General features: G+C 45.7%; 1 protein-coding gene and 1 long non-coding RNA gene across 3 annotated transcripts in view; one reads left to right on the top strand and one right to left on the bottom strand.

Moving 5' to 3' along the window:
* Positions 1-774: 774 nt before the first annotated feature.
* LOC148645746 (uncharacterized) lies at positions 775-3,013 on the bottom strand. The gene is made up of 2 exons (XR_015928203.1): positions 2,690-3,013; positions 775-1,087 (listed from the first exon to the last, which is right to left on the bottom strand). It is a non-coding gene; the product is annotated as an uncharacterized LOC148645746 (long non-coding RNA).
* A 13,123-nt stretch (positions 3,014-16,136) lies between these two features.
* The window catches only part of luzp2 (leucine zipper protein 2), a 140,375-nt gene continuing 137,137 nt past the window's right edge, over positions 16,137-19,374 (top strand). The window contains exon 1 of one of the 2 annotated variants that reach the window (XM_088611816.1): positions 16,137-16,370. In XM_088611816.1, the coding sequence (XP_088467942.1) occupies positions 16,309-16,370 (62 nt within the window). In that variant the 5' untranslated portion in view covers positions 16,137-16,308. Of the gene's footprint in view, positions 16,371-17,170; positions 17,194-19,374 lie in introns of those variants that run through there. The other variant, XM_088611818.1, reaches the window with a different exon arrangement.

The following is a 19,374-nucleotide window of genomic DNA, read 5'->3' as shown; positions in this document are numbered from 1 at the left end:
ATTAGCTGTGTCAGTTAAAGAGCACGGTTGGCTGTCAGTGAACAGAGGGCACTTCTGCCCGTCTGGAGAAGGGCTAGGTGCTGAGATCATCGTGGTATTCAGATCTTTTCTTTCGTTGTTTACTTGCTAGGTGCTTTGTTTAAAAGTTCCCACATACGATTTATTTGTTAATGTATTTGGCTTGAAGGGCAATGCTGTTAAAACAGCAGCTATATCATCCTGCAGCTCACAGCTGGCAGCCCCACTGAAGTTCAGCAGGTATGTGACTGGTCAGTACCTGAATAGGAGACTCCTGGGAAAGCTAAGGTTGCTGCTGGAAAAGGTGTTTGTGGGGCCAGTATGGGGTGCTCACCCTGCACTCTCTGTGGGTCCTGATGCCCCAGTATAGCATGGACACTATAATGTAAAAAGGCGCCGTCCTTCAGATCAGACATAAAACCAAGGTCCTGACTCCAAGGTAGTTTTCCAGAAAGATTATGGATGTTGTCCTAGCCAAATTTCCCCCTGGACTTTACCAATCATGGCCTCTTAATAATCCCCATCTCTGAACTGGCTTCGTCACTCTGAGAGCTGGTGTGTGGGGAGTGTACTGGCTCATCCCGGTGGGGCTGCACACTGGTGGGGGTGGAGGAGATCAGCATTACCTGTAAAGAGCTTTGAGTGGAGTGTCCAGAAAATTGCTATATAAGTGTAAGGAGTTTATTATTATCATTACATCAGTTGAACTTCTTCTGACACAGGGGGGACTCGAGCCAGAAAACACATCATTCAACATTAGAATTTGGATTCTTTACTCAAAATGATTTAATACAATGAGGAACATTGCAACTGTCCGAGTTGCTGTCCGAGAACTGATGTTTCTGGTTGAGTTCTCACTTGATAATTCAGCCCTTAAAAACATGAAGCAGTTCATTTCATGGGTCCATTTTCACAGCTTCTTCCAGCTCTTCAAGTGCTGGAGCTCTGAAGAGACCCAGAAGCCCTGCAGATACACCCACCTTCCAGGACCAGGACTGGACACCCATGCTGTGGAGGGTCTGTCCCCATGGCTGACCAGCTGCTTCATCTCCGCTGTTAAGGTTACCACCTGCAGAGCCAATATGAACATCATATATGTTGATCTGGCAGGTTGGGGTGAGTTCAGCTAATCAGAACCAAAACTTGTGTTATACAGTGTAACTCTCCACTGCTGAGTGTGAATCAGGCTCAGGCAGCTTTGAAGTACACAGCAAGCTATTAACCTGTTTCAATGTCTGTACACTTAGCTTCTGGAAGGTCCTTCTAATTGAAAATGGAGCACACAGACACAAAAAAGTATGTCAGCAATAAACATCACAACCCATTAGATAAGAGGTTGACAGCTTGGAACTATAGTTTCTTGGCCAAAATGTTGTTTTTTTAAACAGGTTCATACATCTGAGCACACAGTGTCTAAAAACTAGAAACTGTCATTTACAATGAAGAATACAAACCGAACAAGGGAGGCACAGAGTGTACATACAGTTTTATATTTGCCTGTTACTCACTGTGCTCAGAGCTGAGCACTGTTAAAGATGAGCTGTTATTCGTGTTTTTGAGAATAGCTCCCAAGATATTAAAGATCAACAACTCCTCGTTGCTGCTGGAATGAAAAATAAATAAAATGGACTATCTTGATGAGAGCAGTTGTTGTGGAAAAATGTTCAGGCAATAATCATGTTACAAAAATGTCATTAACTTTCCAACTCTAAATGGTGTTTCGCAGTCCCACCTGCTTTGTATAATCATGATTGTTGCAAGTGATAAGACAAAAGTGTTTATGCAGCTGTCAAATAATGCACACAGGATAGCAACAAGGTCATTTTTTAATCTTTGGCAAGCGTGAAGAAATTACTTTCAATTTATTAGCAATAAGGCGTTGCCTTTAGACATTACCCACAACCCCAATATTAAGGCAAATACATAAATTCCCTGCATTAGAGGCACTACAGATCATAACTCAATGACTCAGGGAGAAACGCTCAATGCAGACTAATGGGAATTCTATTCCACATCATTCAGGGTCAATAATTTGTCATTCTTATATGTGAAAATGATGCCTTGTATTTAATTAAAATTGGATTTGCTATTTAACACTCTACTTTGAACAGACGACTAATTGCAAAAGAGAAAATAACTAACCATCTCTCCTGTTCTCGTTGTCCTTTAGTCAGCTGTTGGAAAAATCAATCACCTGAACTGAAGTCCGCCCCCCCCAACACTCCCCCTTTCCAAATCACCCACTTCAGCAACATAATAGCATCCTGAGTAGATGGTATTCATTTGATTCATTAGGAGAAAAACAACAGAAATCTTGAGATCTCATCAAGCCTGTCAGACTGTCAGACTGCATCAGTTCGGTCTTTCTTTTTTTATACCTCTACCCTGGATTTGAAGAAAAATTAGTTTTAAATGCTACAGAAAAAAAGACTGTAATAACAAAATATATTGCATTGTATACAGTATATAGACTGTAAAGTACTGTATATTCTACCTGTAAATGAAAAATGACTATATGCCACATGTAATTTGTTATACTAGAATTTGTAAAGGATTGTATTAACCGAGTTCTGTTACAACCGAGAAAGCTAAATGCAGTGAAGGTCACAAAAATGCACATGTACAGCAGGACAAATCCCATTCCAGCCTGTTGCACAGTTCTGTTACTCACAGCACGAGGTGGGTGTTCTGACAAACATGGTACCTATGTCTGCTGCTCGTGATAAGATTGCAATCCACGTGGGATCTTACGTATTCCAGAAATCACAGGACTTGCGTAACAACTGTGTTTCTCCCTCTTGCCTCTGAAAAGCGTCAGTTGGCCTGCAGGGGTTAGTGAACCTGAGGTCCCGTTTTGGGAAGATGAAATAAAATATCAGAACCCAGCAGAGTATCATAAGAAATGCATTAAACAACATCAAGAATGCAGAAACAGATCATCTTTTTTTGTATGCAGCCTAAATTTTCCCCAAGATACAATTTGCCATTTTCAAGTAGAGCACCAGAGACGTTCTAGATTTATATGCAGTTGTAGTTAGTCATTTTGAAAGAAAAAAAATAGAAAATGTCAAGCCTGCTCACTCTAAAGCTCTAAAGAGTGGTCATCTGCATCCGATACAAAAAACTCTTTATTCCAACACCATTGCTAACACCCTCCAGCCTCCTACGCTAAGGGATACACTCACTTGTTAACCCTTTAGAAGTCAAGATTCATTTGAAAATAAGATTCTTTCTATTAGATCATTCAAAACAAGGTTTGATTAGTTTTTCTGTTGAAAGAAAAAGAGAAAATGATTTATGTGGCTAGCTGGCTCTGATTGACATTGCTTGGACAAAATTAGCCGAGCTCCATTCAGGGGAGGGTGGGATAAGTTAACCAGGGCAACATAGCGCCCCCTCCTGCCTGCTCGGCCTTTGCAGGCATGTGATGCGGTCAGTGAGGGACCTGCCTCAGTGCCGGTCAGCGCTGACCCTCCTGCAGGGGGAGCTGCTGCCTGTGATGAGATCAGGGTGACTGGAAGGTGGGTGGGGCCAGGGCCGTATTTAGGTGTTCGTAGGCCCTGGGCACTTTCACTCCGTAATGTGCAGAAAGAGGGGGAAACGCAATTAAAATAAGTCGACTGACATGATGCACTTTAAACTCTTCTAATGCTAAACCATGTGATTGATGGAGCGAGCGACCATCACTTCAATACTTCTAGTTTCTAGAACAGCCGCTAGATAGTGTAGGATTATTGATCTGGAGCACTGAGAGTCGATCGCAAGCATGTTGTTTCAGCTCGTTTTTCGTCAGTCACTAGTGTTTCCCTCCTTCGTAGGCCCTAGGCCCTGTGCCTACTGTGCCACCAACGAACACTGGGCCTACAGTGCCTAATGGGATCTCCAGTACTGTATGGGGTGAGGGGCATGAGGACAGTGACCGGGGGCATTGTACCCGTGAGCAGAGGCATGTAAAAACACAAGTGGCTGTGCCCAATCGGGTGGATATAAACAAAATAATTCCGTTAAACAAATAATGAAATAATGTAACGTGAAAGACCCCCAGGGGGGGAGACTCACACCAGTGGGCTCGGACCTTTTTGGAGACGAAGCATCTCGCTCGCTTTTGATACTGGCAGCTGATATTCCCTTCCCCGCTGTGATCTGACTACCCCCTCAAGCACCTGCAGCAGCTCACCAGACAGGTCTCAGCTTTCGCAGCAAAGAGGAAGAAGGCAGGGGGCAAAAATCAATCCAGCGGGCTCTTTCAGAAGAAACGTTGGCGCACGCGCTGGGGGCACGCGTAGAAACTGCAGGTAAGAGCAGGACCCACTTCTTTACACAAAGGGAGGCGGGAGTTTGGAACACGCTACTGAAGGGGGATCCTGAGTGAAGTTCTTGTATCACACAGTCCCTAACTACCAAATAAGCCGAACGGCCTTTCTCTCATTTGTACGTTCGAAAAAGATTTCAGAATGTATTTGCTCTGCATGTTCTTCGGTGGGGGGGGGGATCATCTCGTTGTTGAAACACCTTTTCGTCTTTGACAAAGACATCCCTGCTTGCTGTCGCCTGCACCTTAAAATCTTTTCAGAAACCCGTTTTCCAGAGCACAAGTACTTCTCTCTGTCCTTCATTTTTCCTTGTGCAAGAAGGAAAAAGCAGCAGATTGAAGTCATAAGCAAAGGTGTGCTGCAGTGACTTAGCTGAACATCTACAGCACTGTACAAATGAAATAGTGTGCTCAGTCTTTATCTCAGCCGTGTACACTAATCAAAAAGGAAAATAAATCAGAATTCAGTGGATTAACATTTCATGAAAGGAGTGAAAATGGCTTATTAAAGGTTTAAATTGCACTATTGGAAAATTGTCAAGAGGTAATGAAAAGCACCAAGATTTCTTATAGACACAATTCATGCCTGCTGTGTGCACTGTACGTTCCCACTTGCATTTGGAGTACTGTACACATATATTTTCTTCTTTTTTTGTGTTGGTGCATTGAAAAGGGAAAACTCGAATTATTCTTTCTTCAATAGCACTGAAGTTGAGATAAGCTCAAAATGAGTTTGAAACAATCATTGATCGCAGCTATTGATTGCGTGTGCGCTGTGTCCGGGTAGGTGTAGAGCTGTTTCCAAGATGCTTCGCAAGGCTTGCAACTAGCTCTTTCGCCAGAAAGAAGCGGAGTGGTGGTGCTGTGGCTCAGAATCTGCACCTGTAACTGGAAGGTTGCTGGTTCAAATCCTGCTGCCAGCTTAGAAATCCTGCTCCATTGGGCCCTTGAGCAAGGCCCTCAACCCCAACTGCTCCAGGGGTGCTGTATAAATGGCTGACCCTGCGCTCTGACCCCCAGCTTCTCTCCCTGTCTGTGTGTCTCATGGGGATCAAGCTGTGGTCTGCGAAAAGACCAATTCCTAATGCAAGAAATTGTATTTGCCCAATAAAGTGATCTTAGAAAAAAAAAGACATTGAATTACCAGCAGCTACTGCTGCACACTGTATTGTTGTGCATTTGATAAATAAACTTTGATTTGATATTTACAACACAAAGGTCACAGTTCACCACGTCTCTCATTCTGTAGCCAGATGTCAGACACCCAGTAAAAAACACCAATGTCAAGAAAACTACCAAAAACTACCTGCTCCAGTTTAATGGCCTCTCCCAGCTGTTTTAAAGAGACTTGGTAAACCTGGAGACTCACTGACCAGCCCTCCAGGACCAGGACAGGGGACACCTGTTCCTAAGGGGGGAAAATGTGTTTCTGTTTTGCCAAGTTAGTTCTGCTTTTGAAACGAGCAGAAGCTTGAAAGGATATTCCAGGGAAAGATGCTTTCTATTTACACATGCCATGGATCCGTCTTGAAAATAGGCCAATGTCATTAATTAACGTCATCCTCTGACTGCAAGGCTGCATGATCTTCCTTCAGTGGTGAGATTATTACTCACATAAAGCCACTCGATATGAGCAGCAGGATTCCTGAGGCCGAGCCCTGTGAGTCTTTGAAGTGCCTCCAGTTCAGGACGACAAACCTACAGCATGAACCCTTTTGATATTATTAGGCAACAAAGCCAATGATCTAACAAGGTTACAGAACACATTCCCTTCCCTCTGTCTGTCTGCCCGGTTCTTCGTCAGACCGTGGAGACCTTGTGCTAACGCCGACAGCTTTTTTAGCTCCACTTAGCTCCCCACACAAAACTGATTTATACGCTGGGAAGGTATTTCTGAAGACCGAGGAGAGGTTGGGGTCAGGAATAATGCTGCTGCTGCTGCAGTGATCCCTTGTCTTTGATTCATTATTCAGCCAAATAAAATCACAGGAACTGTAATAACGCAGTTCTGCCCCCCCCTTAAGAATGAGGACTACGGCGACGAATTAGGACTGGCATTTGTGTGTAATCACCTACCTTCAAAAGTTAAATGTTAATTGAGAAGGTTTGGATCTGGGTGGCTTGTTCTAGCATGCGTGAGGAAGGTTTTCTCCGTTAACGACATTAAAATTGACGAGGCAGAATCCTCGCCATCGTCTAGTATATGTAACGCCGGTTCATGCTTCACCACTGATTCTGAAAAAGTCCGGTGGGCTGACTTAGAGGGTTTTGAATAATTGACTCCCGGGTTTCCCCCCTAGTCTTCTTTATTCTTTTCAGGGAGAGGGTGAGGAGTGCGCAGACGCCAGCGATTGTCAGCTCCACATGCTGTGAGAAAGTTTTGGGTGCGTATCGTGGGAAGGAATACTAATGAGCTCTTGTTGTCGTTTCACAAGCCTGAGGAGAGCAGAATCTCTAAAGAGATTAATTAACATTGAATAATTAATTAATTGTCTAATTTTGTTTTTTTGAATACATAGTCAAAGTTTGCTATATTTTCAATTAGGGTGAAATATTGTCATAAAATACGCAAATGGTGTTAACAGAGGTCTTTTTACAGATTTCCATCTCCTCGGCATCGTGGTGTTGTTCAAATATGTTCCCATAATTAACAGCAACTGCATGCTCATAAATGGCAGAAATAGCTCCTCGCTCTTATAATTCATTTATTTGGTTGACGAGGTTATCCATAGTGACTTGCATTTGTACCTACTTATAGAGCAGGGCATTAACTGGAAACATCTGAGTGAAGTACCACTCAGATCTCTTAACCAGCTACCACACTACACCTACTGTACATGGAGGGGCATTTAAAACTAAGAACAAGAGGCACTTCTGTACCCACAGGGGTGTGGGAGTGTGGAACAGTCTGCCAGGATGAGATCTGCCAATCAGGACAGCAAGCACTACTTTACACAAAGGATTGTGGAAGTATGGAGCAAGTCATGTGGCTGAAGCTGATACAGTATCCTGTTTTTTTAATGAGATCCGCTGACGAGTTACCTCCTAACTACCGAACAGGTCGTGGGCTGAATTTATCCTTGCTTGCGTGTTCCTCCCTCACCCTCCTCTTAGCCACCCTTCACACTACTGCCCTTGTAGTAAAATCTATGCGTCTCTGACTCCATGCGGTCTGACTTAATTTCGTAATTTTAACGTGGAATATGAGCTTTGGGCATGCGGTATACAAAACTTCATGTTTTGAAAATAAAAGCCTTTGCTGAAGACGGTAAGAGAGCTAGAGAACACTGTGTATGCCATTTGAGGTCTTCTGCTTTCCCAGAGAAAGATCTGTTTGAGAAGCACCAAAAATAAACGGGAGAATTCCACGTAGATTCGTACAGCTTTTGCAGAAATGCAAGACGCAGACGAATCCCAAACACAGATGACGCGCCACTGACATTCCGCTGGGAGGTAATTAAGTGCTAATCCACCTTTGATGGAAACGTCTTTCGTCTATGATCTACGTGGCTTTAAAAAAAAAAAAACTTGTTGAATACGGAACGCACAAAAAAGCACAGATCCTCTTCCTAGCTTCCCAATGTCTGCTTTTCATCAAACGCCGGTGACCTTTACAGAGATCTTCTGCGGCGCAGTATTGATTCAATTTATTCTTTTTATAGCATTTTTTGATTGAAAATGATACTAACTCGAGAGCAAAAAATGAAGTATTTCTTTACTTTCCAGACCGCGCTCTGACTTTTCGTAATTTCGTAATTTTTCAACACGGCACGGTACCCTCGGAGCCCCCCAAAGAACTCACACCCCGTCTTTGTGGGCGAGAAGGGGTATCATTTCGGGATCGTAAGGTACAGCTGGCGTAGGCGGAAGAATAACTCACACCTGTCCTAAAAAAGAAAATATTTCGTCCTGTACTGAACGTCACTTTAAGTTCAGCTCGTTCACGGCATTGTGCGAATGTGCAGTGATGTACACTAATATCGAGCAAAGGTTGACATTTTCTTTAGTGAAGGAACAAGTAATAGGTTTATTCCATGCTGAAAAGAGAAGAAAACACAACGTTTCGGGCGTGGAACCTTCTTCACTGCCGAAATGTTGTGTTTTCTTTCTTCTCTTTTCAGCATGGAGTAAACCTTTACTTGTTCCTTTGCAGCCTACGCATGCTGACGCAGCTCCCCACCTCAACTACCAATTTCTTTAGTAGCCAACCTGACCCATTCGTTCTCTTAAATGTGAAGATACGCCTTTGGCATTATTTATTCGTCAGGCGTTTTCTTCATTAGGGTGTATTTGTATTTGTATTCTGTCGCTTGCTCCCAAAGTTACGCACTCAGCTCCCACTCCACCGCTGCGTCGAAATGCGGCGCCGCTTGCGCTTGAACACGGAGACCGGAGTGTTTCCTCTGCACGGTGGATCTGTATGGGTGTTCTTAAAGGAGAGAGGGGTCGTCGTAGTCATCCGTGTGGACAAAGATCTAGCGTGCTCCTGACTCCTGCTTCGCCGCGGCAGCTCAAGGAAATTAAAAACAAAAATCTAGCGAATTCACACAAAAAAAACTGGACAGAAGCATCGGTACGTCGTCACAGAAATAGATTCATTAGACCCGCGGCTTTTTGTGTTACTACTGTATAACAGATTCCCGAGACTACCAGGAGCCTCAAATTGGCTTCTTTGTTGTTGTTGTTGTTGTTGTTGTTTTAAGGCTTAAATTTGGCGAGTTTCTTGTTGCAGTACATTAGGATGCTGCAATAAGAAACTCACAAAACTTAAGTCTTCACACCAACGTTTTTTACTTCGATAATACAGTAGCTAAAGCGGTTTATTTCCACACGCAACCTTCACCAATCCTCTCAGGCGAGAGTCGAATGCAATGAAAAGCAGAATTAATCAAAGGAGCAGGCTCCCTGTATCTTAGATTTGAAATCTGCGCAGGTCTGTTGCTTTTTCCTCAAAACATCTTCTTCAGTTCCTAACGGGGACAACAACCCCTTTAGTAACTGATGTCAGTTCAGGAGCCCCCAATTCATGTGCTTTATTCACTGCGTTGTTACACAGCAGTTACATTGTAATAAACACTCAGGGAAGATATTCTACAAACCCACTGGCATATTCTGAAAGCATAGCTCTCATCCCCACTCCATCAATGCTAACTCTTGTAAAATAAAGGTCTGCATCGTTTTTAATAAGCTCTTAATGTAGCGACTGTATCCATCTAATTTTACAATTGCATGGCAACTATACAATTCTGGGGGGCTGCTATCCTCATCCTGGGGGTGTTTTTGTGGGGTTTTATTCCTTCTGAGCACTCAGTTAAAATTATTAGGAGGCCATGATTGGTGAGAGTCAATTGGAAATTTGGCCAGGACACTAGGGTAACACCCCTTCTCTTTTCAAGAAACGTCCTGGGATGTTTAACGATCATATAGAGTCAGGACCTCGGTTTTACATCCCATCTGAAGGACGGTGCCTGTTTACAGCACAGTGTCCCCATCACTTTACTGGGGCATTAGAACCCACACTGCAGGGTGAGCGCCCCCTACTGGCCCCACTAACACCTCTTCCAGCAGCAACCTTAGCTGTGTCTCCCATCCAGATACTGACCAGGCCCACACCTGCTGAACTCCAGTGGGTCATACAGCTGCATTATTCATTTAACTCCTTTTCACTTCCTAAATATGTTGGATTTTTCCTTAAAATTTGAGTGTATGTGTTTCGTAACTAACTTGAGACCTTTGATCTTGGAGCAGAAATGAAAACTTGCAAAGTGACTTGTTGACTCAATGAAGGATTAATTTCCGTACAGAGCTCGACTGCTGTGAAACCCTGCAGGAGTGTAGGTGCCCCAGACCGGCTCTGAGCATCCCTGACATAAACGTATTCTCTGCTCTCCTATTACAGTGTTTGTTCTATGAAACTCTACTGCAAAAGTGCCTCCATCCGAATTTATATGACCCAAATCCACATAGCCAGATTAGAGATTTAAACATTGATCATGCAAGAGCTAATTGAACAATCAAACTCAATTTCCAAACATTTTTAGAGAGCTACAGAGACAGAGGAGCATCTCTCGCCCCGAGTCTGAAGTGATGTAGGCAAAGTTATGCCCAAACAATGAGTTGTTGCCCTTCCACTCCCACACTGCTGTAAGCACCCTCTATAACACCCAAATGCATGTATTTTCAGTGCAAAAGAAAAAAAAGAGTCTTTTCCTGAACAGCACTGAGTGTTGTAACATTTCCTTTTTTACCTGACTGTCTGAGCTTCAGCTGTGTGCTGCTATTGTCCACACTCCCCACACTAGGGATTGAAATGAGACGAAAGAACTCTTAGCCTGCGCAATCACCCAGTAATGCCTTTTCATTCAGCAATGAGTGGAGAACGGGCCAGGTTGACATTTCAACACTCACAGTGACATGAATCAACACATCATTCCTCCCACAGAACCCCATACAAAGATGTAAAATATATTTCCAAAAATCTAATCTTCAGTTTTCTGCTTCGGCGGTCAAAGGTCTGCTGTAGTCTGTTTTTCTTTTTCTACACTAAATGTTTTAAGCTGCTGTATGCTTCTCGTTTCATTCTCTGTTCAAACAAAGTAGCAGCACATACACTCTGTGAGTCTTTCAACGCTGTATTACCTGTAAATGAGATGGCAACAGCATAAGCAAAGATGTAACCCTTCTTATAAATGATACTGTATTGCGGTTTTCGTGCGATTTCAGTGCAGATGAAAGCCTCTGTCTTTTATAATAGCGGTGACAAGAAATGTTCCAATATTTGTTTTTCCATTAGTTATTTTGTGCAAAAGTCTTTTTGAAATTCTAACAGGAAAGCTTTATAAATACGCCAGGCATAAGCATTACATTTTCTGTTTTCAATTAACACAGCACACTCTTTTTTGCTTTTAAATTGCAGCAATGCATTACGGCTTATTAAGAGCTTGAGTTCTTTTGACAGAGCAGTGGTGTTTCTTCCAGGCACATAGCAGTGTGTGGAAAAGCCCATTATTATCACAAAACATAATGGGACAGAACAAAAATAAGGTTTTGTGCCTTGAGAGCATTGTTGAGCTTCTGGTTTTAATGCCTCGCGTTGATGCAGCTTGTTTTGAGTTGCCTGTGAGTCTTACACTTGTGTTGTGTGGTATAAAAGACTGCCTCTCCTGGGAAATGAGAGTGAAAAAAGAGACAGGTATTTCTAGCTGGTGATTATAAATATTACATTAAAAGTTTATTTTAACGGGAGCTGGAATTTTTAAAAAGACGTCAAGAGTATTGCCTCGTGGTATGCTGTGCTGTATGCAGGTTTGCTCTCAGATAGACTTATTTTACAGAGCATTCTTGTGCTCTGGATTTCATCCAGATGCTTACATGAGCTTAAGGAAATAGCCTACACTGGCAGGTTGAAGGAACTGAGCCTTTTTAGTCCTGAACAGACGAGAACACAACAAGTATTCAAAATCCTCAAGTGCAAAGATAGCCCATCAGATTTGTTTTTCAGAATGAAGAGAAACAGGAACCTGGGTTCACAAGAGGAAACTACGTAGAGGTACATTTAACACTAAGAAAAGGGGGCACTTCTTTGCCCAGAGGTTGTGGGAGTGTGGAACAAGCTTCCGACCACCTGTTGTTGAAACTGATTGTCAGGAACAGTTCTTTCCGGGCCCTATGCGGACAACACGATCCGAAAGGTGAAGAAACAACAGGGAAAAATATCATGCTGGAATCGGTCAGGAGACAGGGGGGCGTGTCCATGCAGTGCTGGTGTCCGGGGGGAGTGAATCCAGGGCGAACAATCCAAGGGTAAATCCAAAGGGGGAATCCAAGACGGGAGGTTTAGTCCAAGACCAGGGAATCCATCCGAAGTTAAAACCAGAACCGGGTCGGGACCGGCGGGGCAGGGAGTCAGGAACAGGAAACTAAAACCATAACGGAGCCAGACGCAGCAGGACCCCGGGCTCTCACGAAACGGGATTCAATGAGAAGCCTCGGGCAAACGCCTGCAACTGGCTTTAAGGTGGAACTAAAGAGGGGCTGGAATAAGGAACAGGTGTGGGGAATGGGATAGAACGAGGAAGGGCTGGAGCGCCCTTAAGAGGAGGAGTAACGATCGTGACACTGATCTTCTGTTCTTTTGTCGCAGTAGCAGGGCGCGACAAGGGCATCTCTCTTTGTTGTTTGGTCCCATGACCACGGCATGGCAGAACGCCAGAGCCGGCGATGAGCTTGGAGATCATGTGTCAGTCAGCCAGGGTCCCGAAGGGTCAGACGCTGACACTGGATTCCTGTCAATGTGAACGAGCGGAGACCCTCGGCTGTCCTTCAAGTCAAGACTGAGCGTTCACCAAAACCACTTGTCTTCACGCAACGCAGTCTGGCCTACAAATAAGCAACGACTCTCCTGCCAGTGGGCCAACGGGGAGAGGGCCAGGCTCCCACGAAGCGTAGTTCAGGACCCTGTGCAGACGGTATGATCCGGAAGTAAGTGGAGAAGGACGACAGGGAGGAGACAACAAGGATAAGGGTGGACAGACAGACAGGGGGGCGTGACGGGGATGATCCAGTGCTCGGGAGGGCGTGGCGATGGCAAACGGTTTCAGGGAAGTCCAAAAGGGGGAATCCAGGACGCAGTCCAAAGTCCAAAACCGGGGGATCCATTTGAACAAACACAGTTCAAATCTGGAACGGGATGCGGATCGGGGACAGGGAACCAGGAAGATAAAAGCAGGCGCTCCGAGCCCCGGTCTCAGATGGTCAGGACGCCGTGATGAAGCCTAAGCCCTCAAGCCGCGGACGTAGGGCGACTTGATCCTAGGCGAGCCTCCGGGTGTCCATGTCCCAACGCTGAGCCAGGCATAGCGGGAGCTCCCTGCTTAAATACAGACGGGCTAAACAGGGGGCAGGTGCATGAAAATCAACTAAAATACGAAAGGGCTGGAGCGCTCTCAAGGGGAGGGATTGCGATCATGACAGGTGGTCTGTGCTGTGGTGCAGGAGTATGTGTGTGAATGGCTGATGTTCATTGCAATCTCAATCAGGCCACAGAATTGGGCCTTTTGTCAGTGAGAGGTTGGGCGATTGGCGATGGGAAGGCGGTATCTGATGCATAGCCCAGGGAATAGTATGGCTCAGGATGTCAGGATGTCAGTGAGGATGTTAGGAGCACGTGGTTGTGTTGCAGAGCTCGTCTGGGCACGGTGACGTCATCGCCCTCCCTGCGTGTAGCAGGGACCTCAGCCGCCTGGGCTGGGGGAGCTCTCCTTTAGCTCACTCGGCTGGTTCCCTGTTGCGTTACGCCTGAGACCCGGGTTCGCGCCCCAGGTGTTTGCGGGGCGAACCGGTGAGGTGGAGCGGCAGAGGGCCCACACAGAACCGCAACGGTCACAGTTGGACCCAATGCGGCGCTCAGACTGGAGGCTGTTGCCAGTGATTGGCGTCCGAAGCCCAGAGGCAGAAGGCAGAAAGTCGTAGCCGAGGTAGAAGAGCCAGGTCGGGAATCCCAAGAGTCAGGTGGAGAGCATCCAAATCCAAAACGAGAGGCGAGGCGGAGTCGAAGCCGGAGGAAAACAAGGGCGGGTGGCCGGAAATCAGGTCGAGAGCAGTTTATGCTCCCAAGAGAAAGCCAAGGGTCATTCTCACTAGTGAGCGGCGACTGAGTGGAGTGAGAGGGTGTGAACAGGGAAGAGTGCGAGGGATGACACTTGATTAATTAGTGCGGGGGTGTGGGCGCTTGGAGGAATGCGGTTCGTGACACGGGATGCAGGTACCGCCCTCCCCCATCCCCTGGTCTGATCCTCAACAGATCAGGGGGCATGAAGGGCACAGCTGAGAGAAGGCCATCTGGCACACCGTGCTTGGCTGATCGCGCCGAGCTAATTGCTGTGACAGTCTCATGCTGCTGTCTCTGATCAGCTTGTCCCCACGCGCCCGCCTCGGTTTAGTGTTCATGTCCATCTGTGTCTGCTGGCCCGTATTCCACTGACACCCAACTGAACACTTTTGGCAAGCCCCCCTGTCTTGTTCCTGCGCTGGAGATTAAAGAGATTAAGGTCTTGTTGCCCTCTGCGCCCGGGCTTTGATCGGGAGGCTACCCGTTTAAGCGCTGGCGCTGGGGCTGACGTGCCGTGTGTCACCTCCGTGGGCGCCCTTCTTCAGAGGAGAGGCTGGCTGTGAATGAGTCTGTGAGCGCAGCTTCTGCTGAACAGCTCCGGGAGTCCACATCTCCGCTAAACGGCGAAACAAGCTCGAATCCGAAAACCAGCCCAGACAGCGAGCTCACTCCCAGAAACTTCGGAGAATTGAATTCTCCCTCTTAAAAAAAAACTGTCCAGTCCTCAGGCCTGAGCCATGTTGACATGTTTACCACAGACATTTCTTCTGCTGTCTGTGGTTGATAGCGCAGCATTGAAAAAACAACAACACAAAACGCAGTCCTCTGGGATAAACTTCCAGCTCCGCTTTTCTGCAGAGGTGTCAGGAAACTGCAAAGCCAGACCTGCGCGGTGCCTGTCACTTTAAACCTTGTGCTTTTGTTTCGTTTTTTTTTAAATCTTTTTAGCTGACAGGAGAAAGCCATCGGCAAATGAGGGGGACACAGATGAGGGTGAGAGGCACTGAGATGGACGAGAGGACATAAAGTAATTGTTAACCGACAGCCACCCGCAAGGCTTGTAAACCCCGTTCACCATTAGCCCAGCTCAAGAACTATCATCAGAAAGAAAAGCGCCACATTATCTACAGGTACCTCTCATAGTGTATCGTATACTATAAGAACATACGGACACTGTGTCCGTCTGTATTTTTTTTCTTACAGCTGGCAGAACAGTTCTGGAGAATTTAACATGGTCCTGCTGCCTTAATAATTGTCAGCAAAAGTGCAGCTCTGCCTTGGTATGAGGGTATGATATCCCGTTGATTATCAGTAATGAAGACAGATGACGTGTGGGGGCTCTCCGAGAGCACCTTGGCTGACTTTGGGAAAGTTGGAGACTGTGACCCTTACCAGATGTGGTCTAAGAACTCATTATGAGTAGTCGCTGAACACAAGCCATTTTCCATGCGGATGCCTTTAATTAGAGCAAACGAGATGGGTGAACACGGATGGAAAACGAGAGCCGGCGCATTCCTGGACAATAGACCCAAACTCCATTAAACTGGTAATGCAAGTCATTTATCATGCCTTAATTATCTGCAGCCTCGCGCGCGGCAGCCCTAACAGCTCCACGCAATTTGCAAGGGGGTTCATTTGCGAGTTTGGACATCTTTTCTTGTGAATTTGACACACGTCACGACGGTGTCTTACAGTATCTCGCTCCCGTGTGACATTCATACCGCCATTAAATAAACTGTACATCGCACATTCCCCTACACTGTATTGTCATCTCTGAGTATCAAATACAGACGTCTACCGCATGTCTGTTGAAACTGGAAACGTGTTCAAACGCGATTGAATTAACTGGAACTGTCTGCTGTTCGTATAAAATTGAGGTCCTCGCTCTTGTGCCAAATAAAATCTTAATGGAATGAACAGGGTGTTCATTTGGGGGTATTTCATTGAGCTCTGCGTTTCCATGAATATACCTCTATCCACATAACACACTTCCCTTTCTGCCACTTCAACTGGTCGTAATAACAACTCCCATGCCATATGAAGGGGTACGCTGCCTGCCGCGATCGCAAACATTTGGGAAGGCAGCTCTCACACTGGCTACACGGGCAGTGACATCATTGCTCAATCTCAAATCACTCTCTGAGCTTTTATTCTCTCCCCCCTCCCCGGCTCCGTCGGTCTGTCCGTCTTCCCCAGATGGAATTTATTTAAAAACGAGGACAACCGTCTCTCCCGCGGAAGAAGGCGCCGTGTGTGCTCGTGTGTGCCGGTGTGTGTGTGTGTGCCGGCGCCGGCGGAGTGAGAGAGCCGAGCAGGAGAGCGAGAGGGGTAGCAGGCGAAGGAGAGAGAGAGAGAGCGAAACAAAGCTATGAAATTCATCTGTGCGGTTTGCCTGCTGCTACTATTTCCAGCTCTGAGCCTCAATACTAGGTGAGTCCAAAAAAAAAAACCAACAACATTTATTTATCCTCTCGCTCCTCCGAATGGTACTGGGGGGATGTCACCTCAGCCGTGTTAAATGTTACAAAGACTTTTGTTTGCCTAGACTTGCGTCCATCTACTGTAGGAAGATACAGCCCCGCACTTGATCTGATACAAAGGCAGGTTATCGGCTCCTGTTTCTGGCTCGCTTTGAAAAGAGGTTTTGCTCTTAATCCTGAACTTTTTTTTTTCTGTCAATTTGGGAACGTGCCTATACCCCCCCTCCTCCCTTTTGCCCCCTCTTATCAGTCTGCAACCGAGTTTTTAAACGTATAGGCGATCGCAGAGTCCCTTGACGGGAACCCAGTGAAGGCTAAGCGAGCAGGTCCAGACTCCTCTATGAAGTGCAGCATTACTTAAGGGAGTTTTTTTTTCTCCTGTTGTTGTTGTTGTTGTTGTTGCTCTTGTGCCTGTTTGCTATGCTGGGATGGTTATCAAGGGGGTGACGCTCTGCCGGACTGCGTACAAAGCGAGACAGAGAGGCAAAGGCGATATCTTTACCCCCGTGAGCAGAAGCCGCCGACTGACTGCTCCGGGACCGTGCTGCCTGCTGCTAGAGAGCGCAATGAAATTCCTGGAAGTGTAGAGTCGTGCCAGGCATCGTTATCTGGGTTATATCGATACGGTTGCTGTTGTCTTCGGTGATGCCGGTTATTCTGTGTGCTGTGCTTGTTGCGGTTGGCTGAAAACGCAGATCTTACCGTGATCAAAAGCCCGATATTATACGATTATGCAGAACGCGGATTTTTATCAGGACCTGACTCAGACACAGGTAGGTTTTTGCAGCGGGATCAATTTCCTTTCCCTTCCTCAAAGCTCCTACCAGTGCAAGATTAGTTCTTTAAATTCTCCATGCATCTGTGCTGTATTTCACCCACCACATTAAAAACACAAAGCTGCGTGTGTTGGGAATTCTGTACAAAGAAGGAAAGGACTCTGGCTGTTTGAATGATTGAGATGCAGCAGGGTTATCTGAAGAAGTTCCTACACTGTGCGAGAAGCTCTTCCCATTTCTCCTCTGTCTAGGAATATAATTCAGGAATCTTTGCATTAGAATTTCATAACCCTTTTCTGAGGGAGAAAAAACAACCGACCTAATGTCATTATAACTTTTGGAATAAAACATAAAGCCAAGGATCAGGACTATTCTGTGCTTCGTTTGGGCCAGTGGAACTAACATACTGTAGCACAGTTACTTCTGGTGGAATTGTCTTTGTGTCCAGAGGCAAATTGCACAGCCTTCATAATAAACCCAGAATGATAAACAGAGAGATGATGGCTTGGTATCTGATTGTGTGTGAAATGCAGACAACCTGAATCTCAATCCAATCAAATCAGTCTTGAGTTTTGTGGTCGTGGAGGATTTCAAGGATGTAGTCAAGACATCGTTGCGCTTCTGCAAATTGAGCATTTTTTCCATCTTTAGGCGGAAGCAAAGCAGATTGGACAAACAGCTGCAAAGTAGGAAACATCTCTTAAATATATTTAGGAGTAAAGCTATATGAGCTGCCTGAGCAAATGTAGACAGTGTTGACCATAGTTCTACTACTGCCTGCTCTGGACTGGCTTAGTATTTATTTTAGGGTAGCTGGCAGTAATACAGTACGATGACAACACTTCCTGCCAGAAACAATTAAAATATTAACCAAAGTACCAAATTCACCTCTTAACAATCCCATACATGATTTTCTGGTACCATTTTGCACTAGATGTCAGCAATAACACTGCAATATCTCAATAACACATGACTAATGACTGAAACACAAGGCTCGTAGTGCGTTTTTCATGATCAGATACCTACTGATGTCATCAGCGTGGAGGTACAGTAGATGAAACTCCCTCCCAGATTGTGAAATATGTCATTTAAGTGACCTGATTGATTGGAAAATCATTCTTCCTTTAAGACTGATAGCCTGTATTGATTTGTATATTGTGTACGCCTTCCTGTCTACAAACGGTAATGTGGCCCATTAGGAGACAATCCAATATTTTGGTATATGGTCGTATCTGTGTGGCTCAGTCCGCCTGAAAACGTTCGCGGAGGTCTGAGAATGAGGCATCTCGAGACAGTGTGAGCAGCATCAGGGCTGTTGTACAGTGGCAGGGAGCCCACAGTCTCTCCCATGGCCTAGACGAGCAGGCATGGGTGAAACGGTTCAAGACACATGTACAGTAGCTGTCCTCCTCGCCAGCAAACACTGTGGCGAAGTTTTTTTGGGGAAAAAAAATAGAGATCAGTTTTGGGATGGTCGCTAACAGAAACCAAAACGAGCCGTGTGTCCCTGGAAAACATCTCAGGAGGGAATAAACAAACGGAAAAAGTCCTGCTCCCACTCCCTGTTTTCAATGGGTAGGACAGCGGTGGTAAATATCAGTATAACGCCGATAGTCTCAAAAATGAAAAATGTTGGTAAAGAGGAGAAGGGGGCTAGTTCTGTTGGTCTCGGGGCCCGAGAGCAGGCTGTCCTCACAGGTGTGACATGTGGCTTTCTCCCAGCCCTGAGGGAGGTGCTGAAGTCTTTGCTGCTTCGCTTTTCTCTGTGTGACCCTTCACAGCGCTCAAACTGAACACATCTGCTATGTTGATTAGAGATTCCTTCGAGGCGTCAGGTGGTGGGGAGGGGAGGGGTTGAGGGGGCTGCCATCAAGCATGTTCGCGCAGGAAGTCCGCTATACAGTGTCGAAGCACAGGCTGGAAGTTCGACAGCTTGCAGGGCAGCTTTGCCAGAATGCCTCCCAGACGATATCGGTAGAACAATAAACATAGATCAATATGCATTATGCCACTGTGTTCATATTAGTACTGATGTCTTGTTTCTGGCATGCACTGTCATAATGGGAGTGATAGGAGTTTAAATAATAAATAAATGTCGCTTAATCGAAGCTGGAGCTACCCAGGGAAATGAGATTCATTGAGCGCCTGGTTTGAAATGACCTTGCGCGTGGACACTGG

This window comes from Lepisosteus platostomus, chromosome 18 (genome assembly GCF_059453375.1).
Source record: "Lepisosteus platostomus isolate fLepPlt1 chromosome 18, fLepPlt1.hap1, whole genome shotgun sequence".
Classification (NCBI taxonomy): domain Eukaryota; kingdom Metazoa; phylum Chordata; class Actinopteri; order Semionotiformes; family Lepisosteidae; genus Lepisosteus; species Lepisosteus platostomus.
The sequence above is the reverse complement of the archived record's forward strand: the minus strand, read 5'-3'. Positions and strand labels throughout refer to the sequence as shown.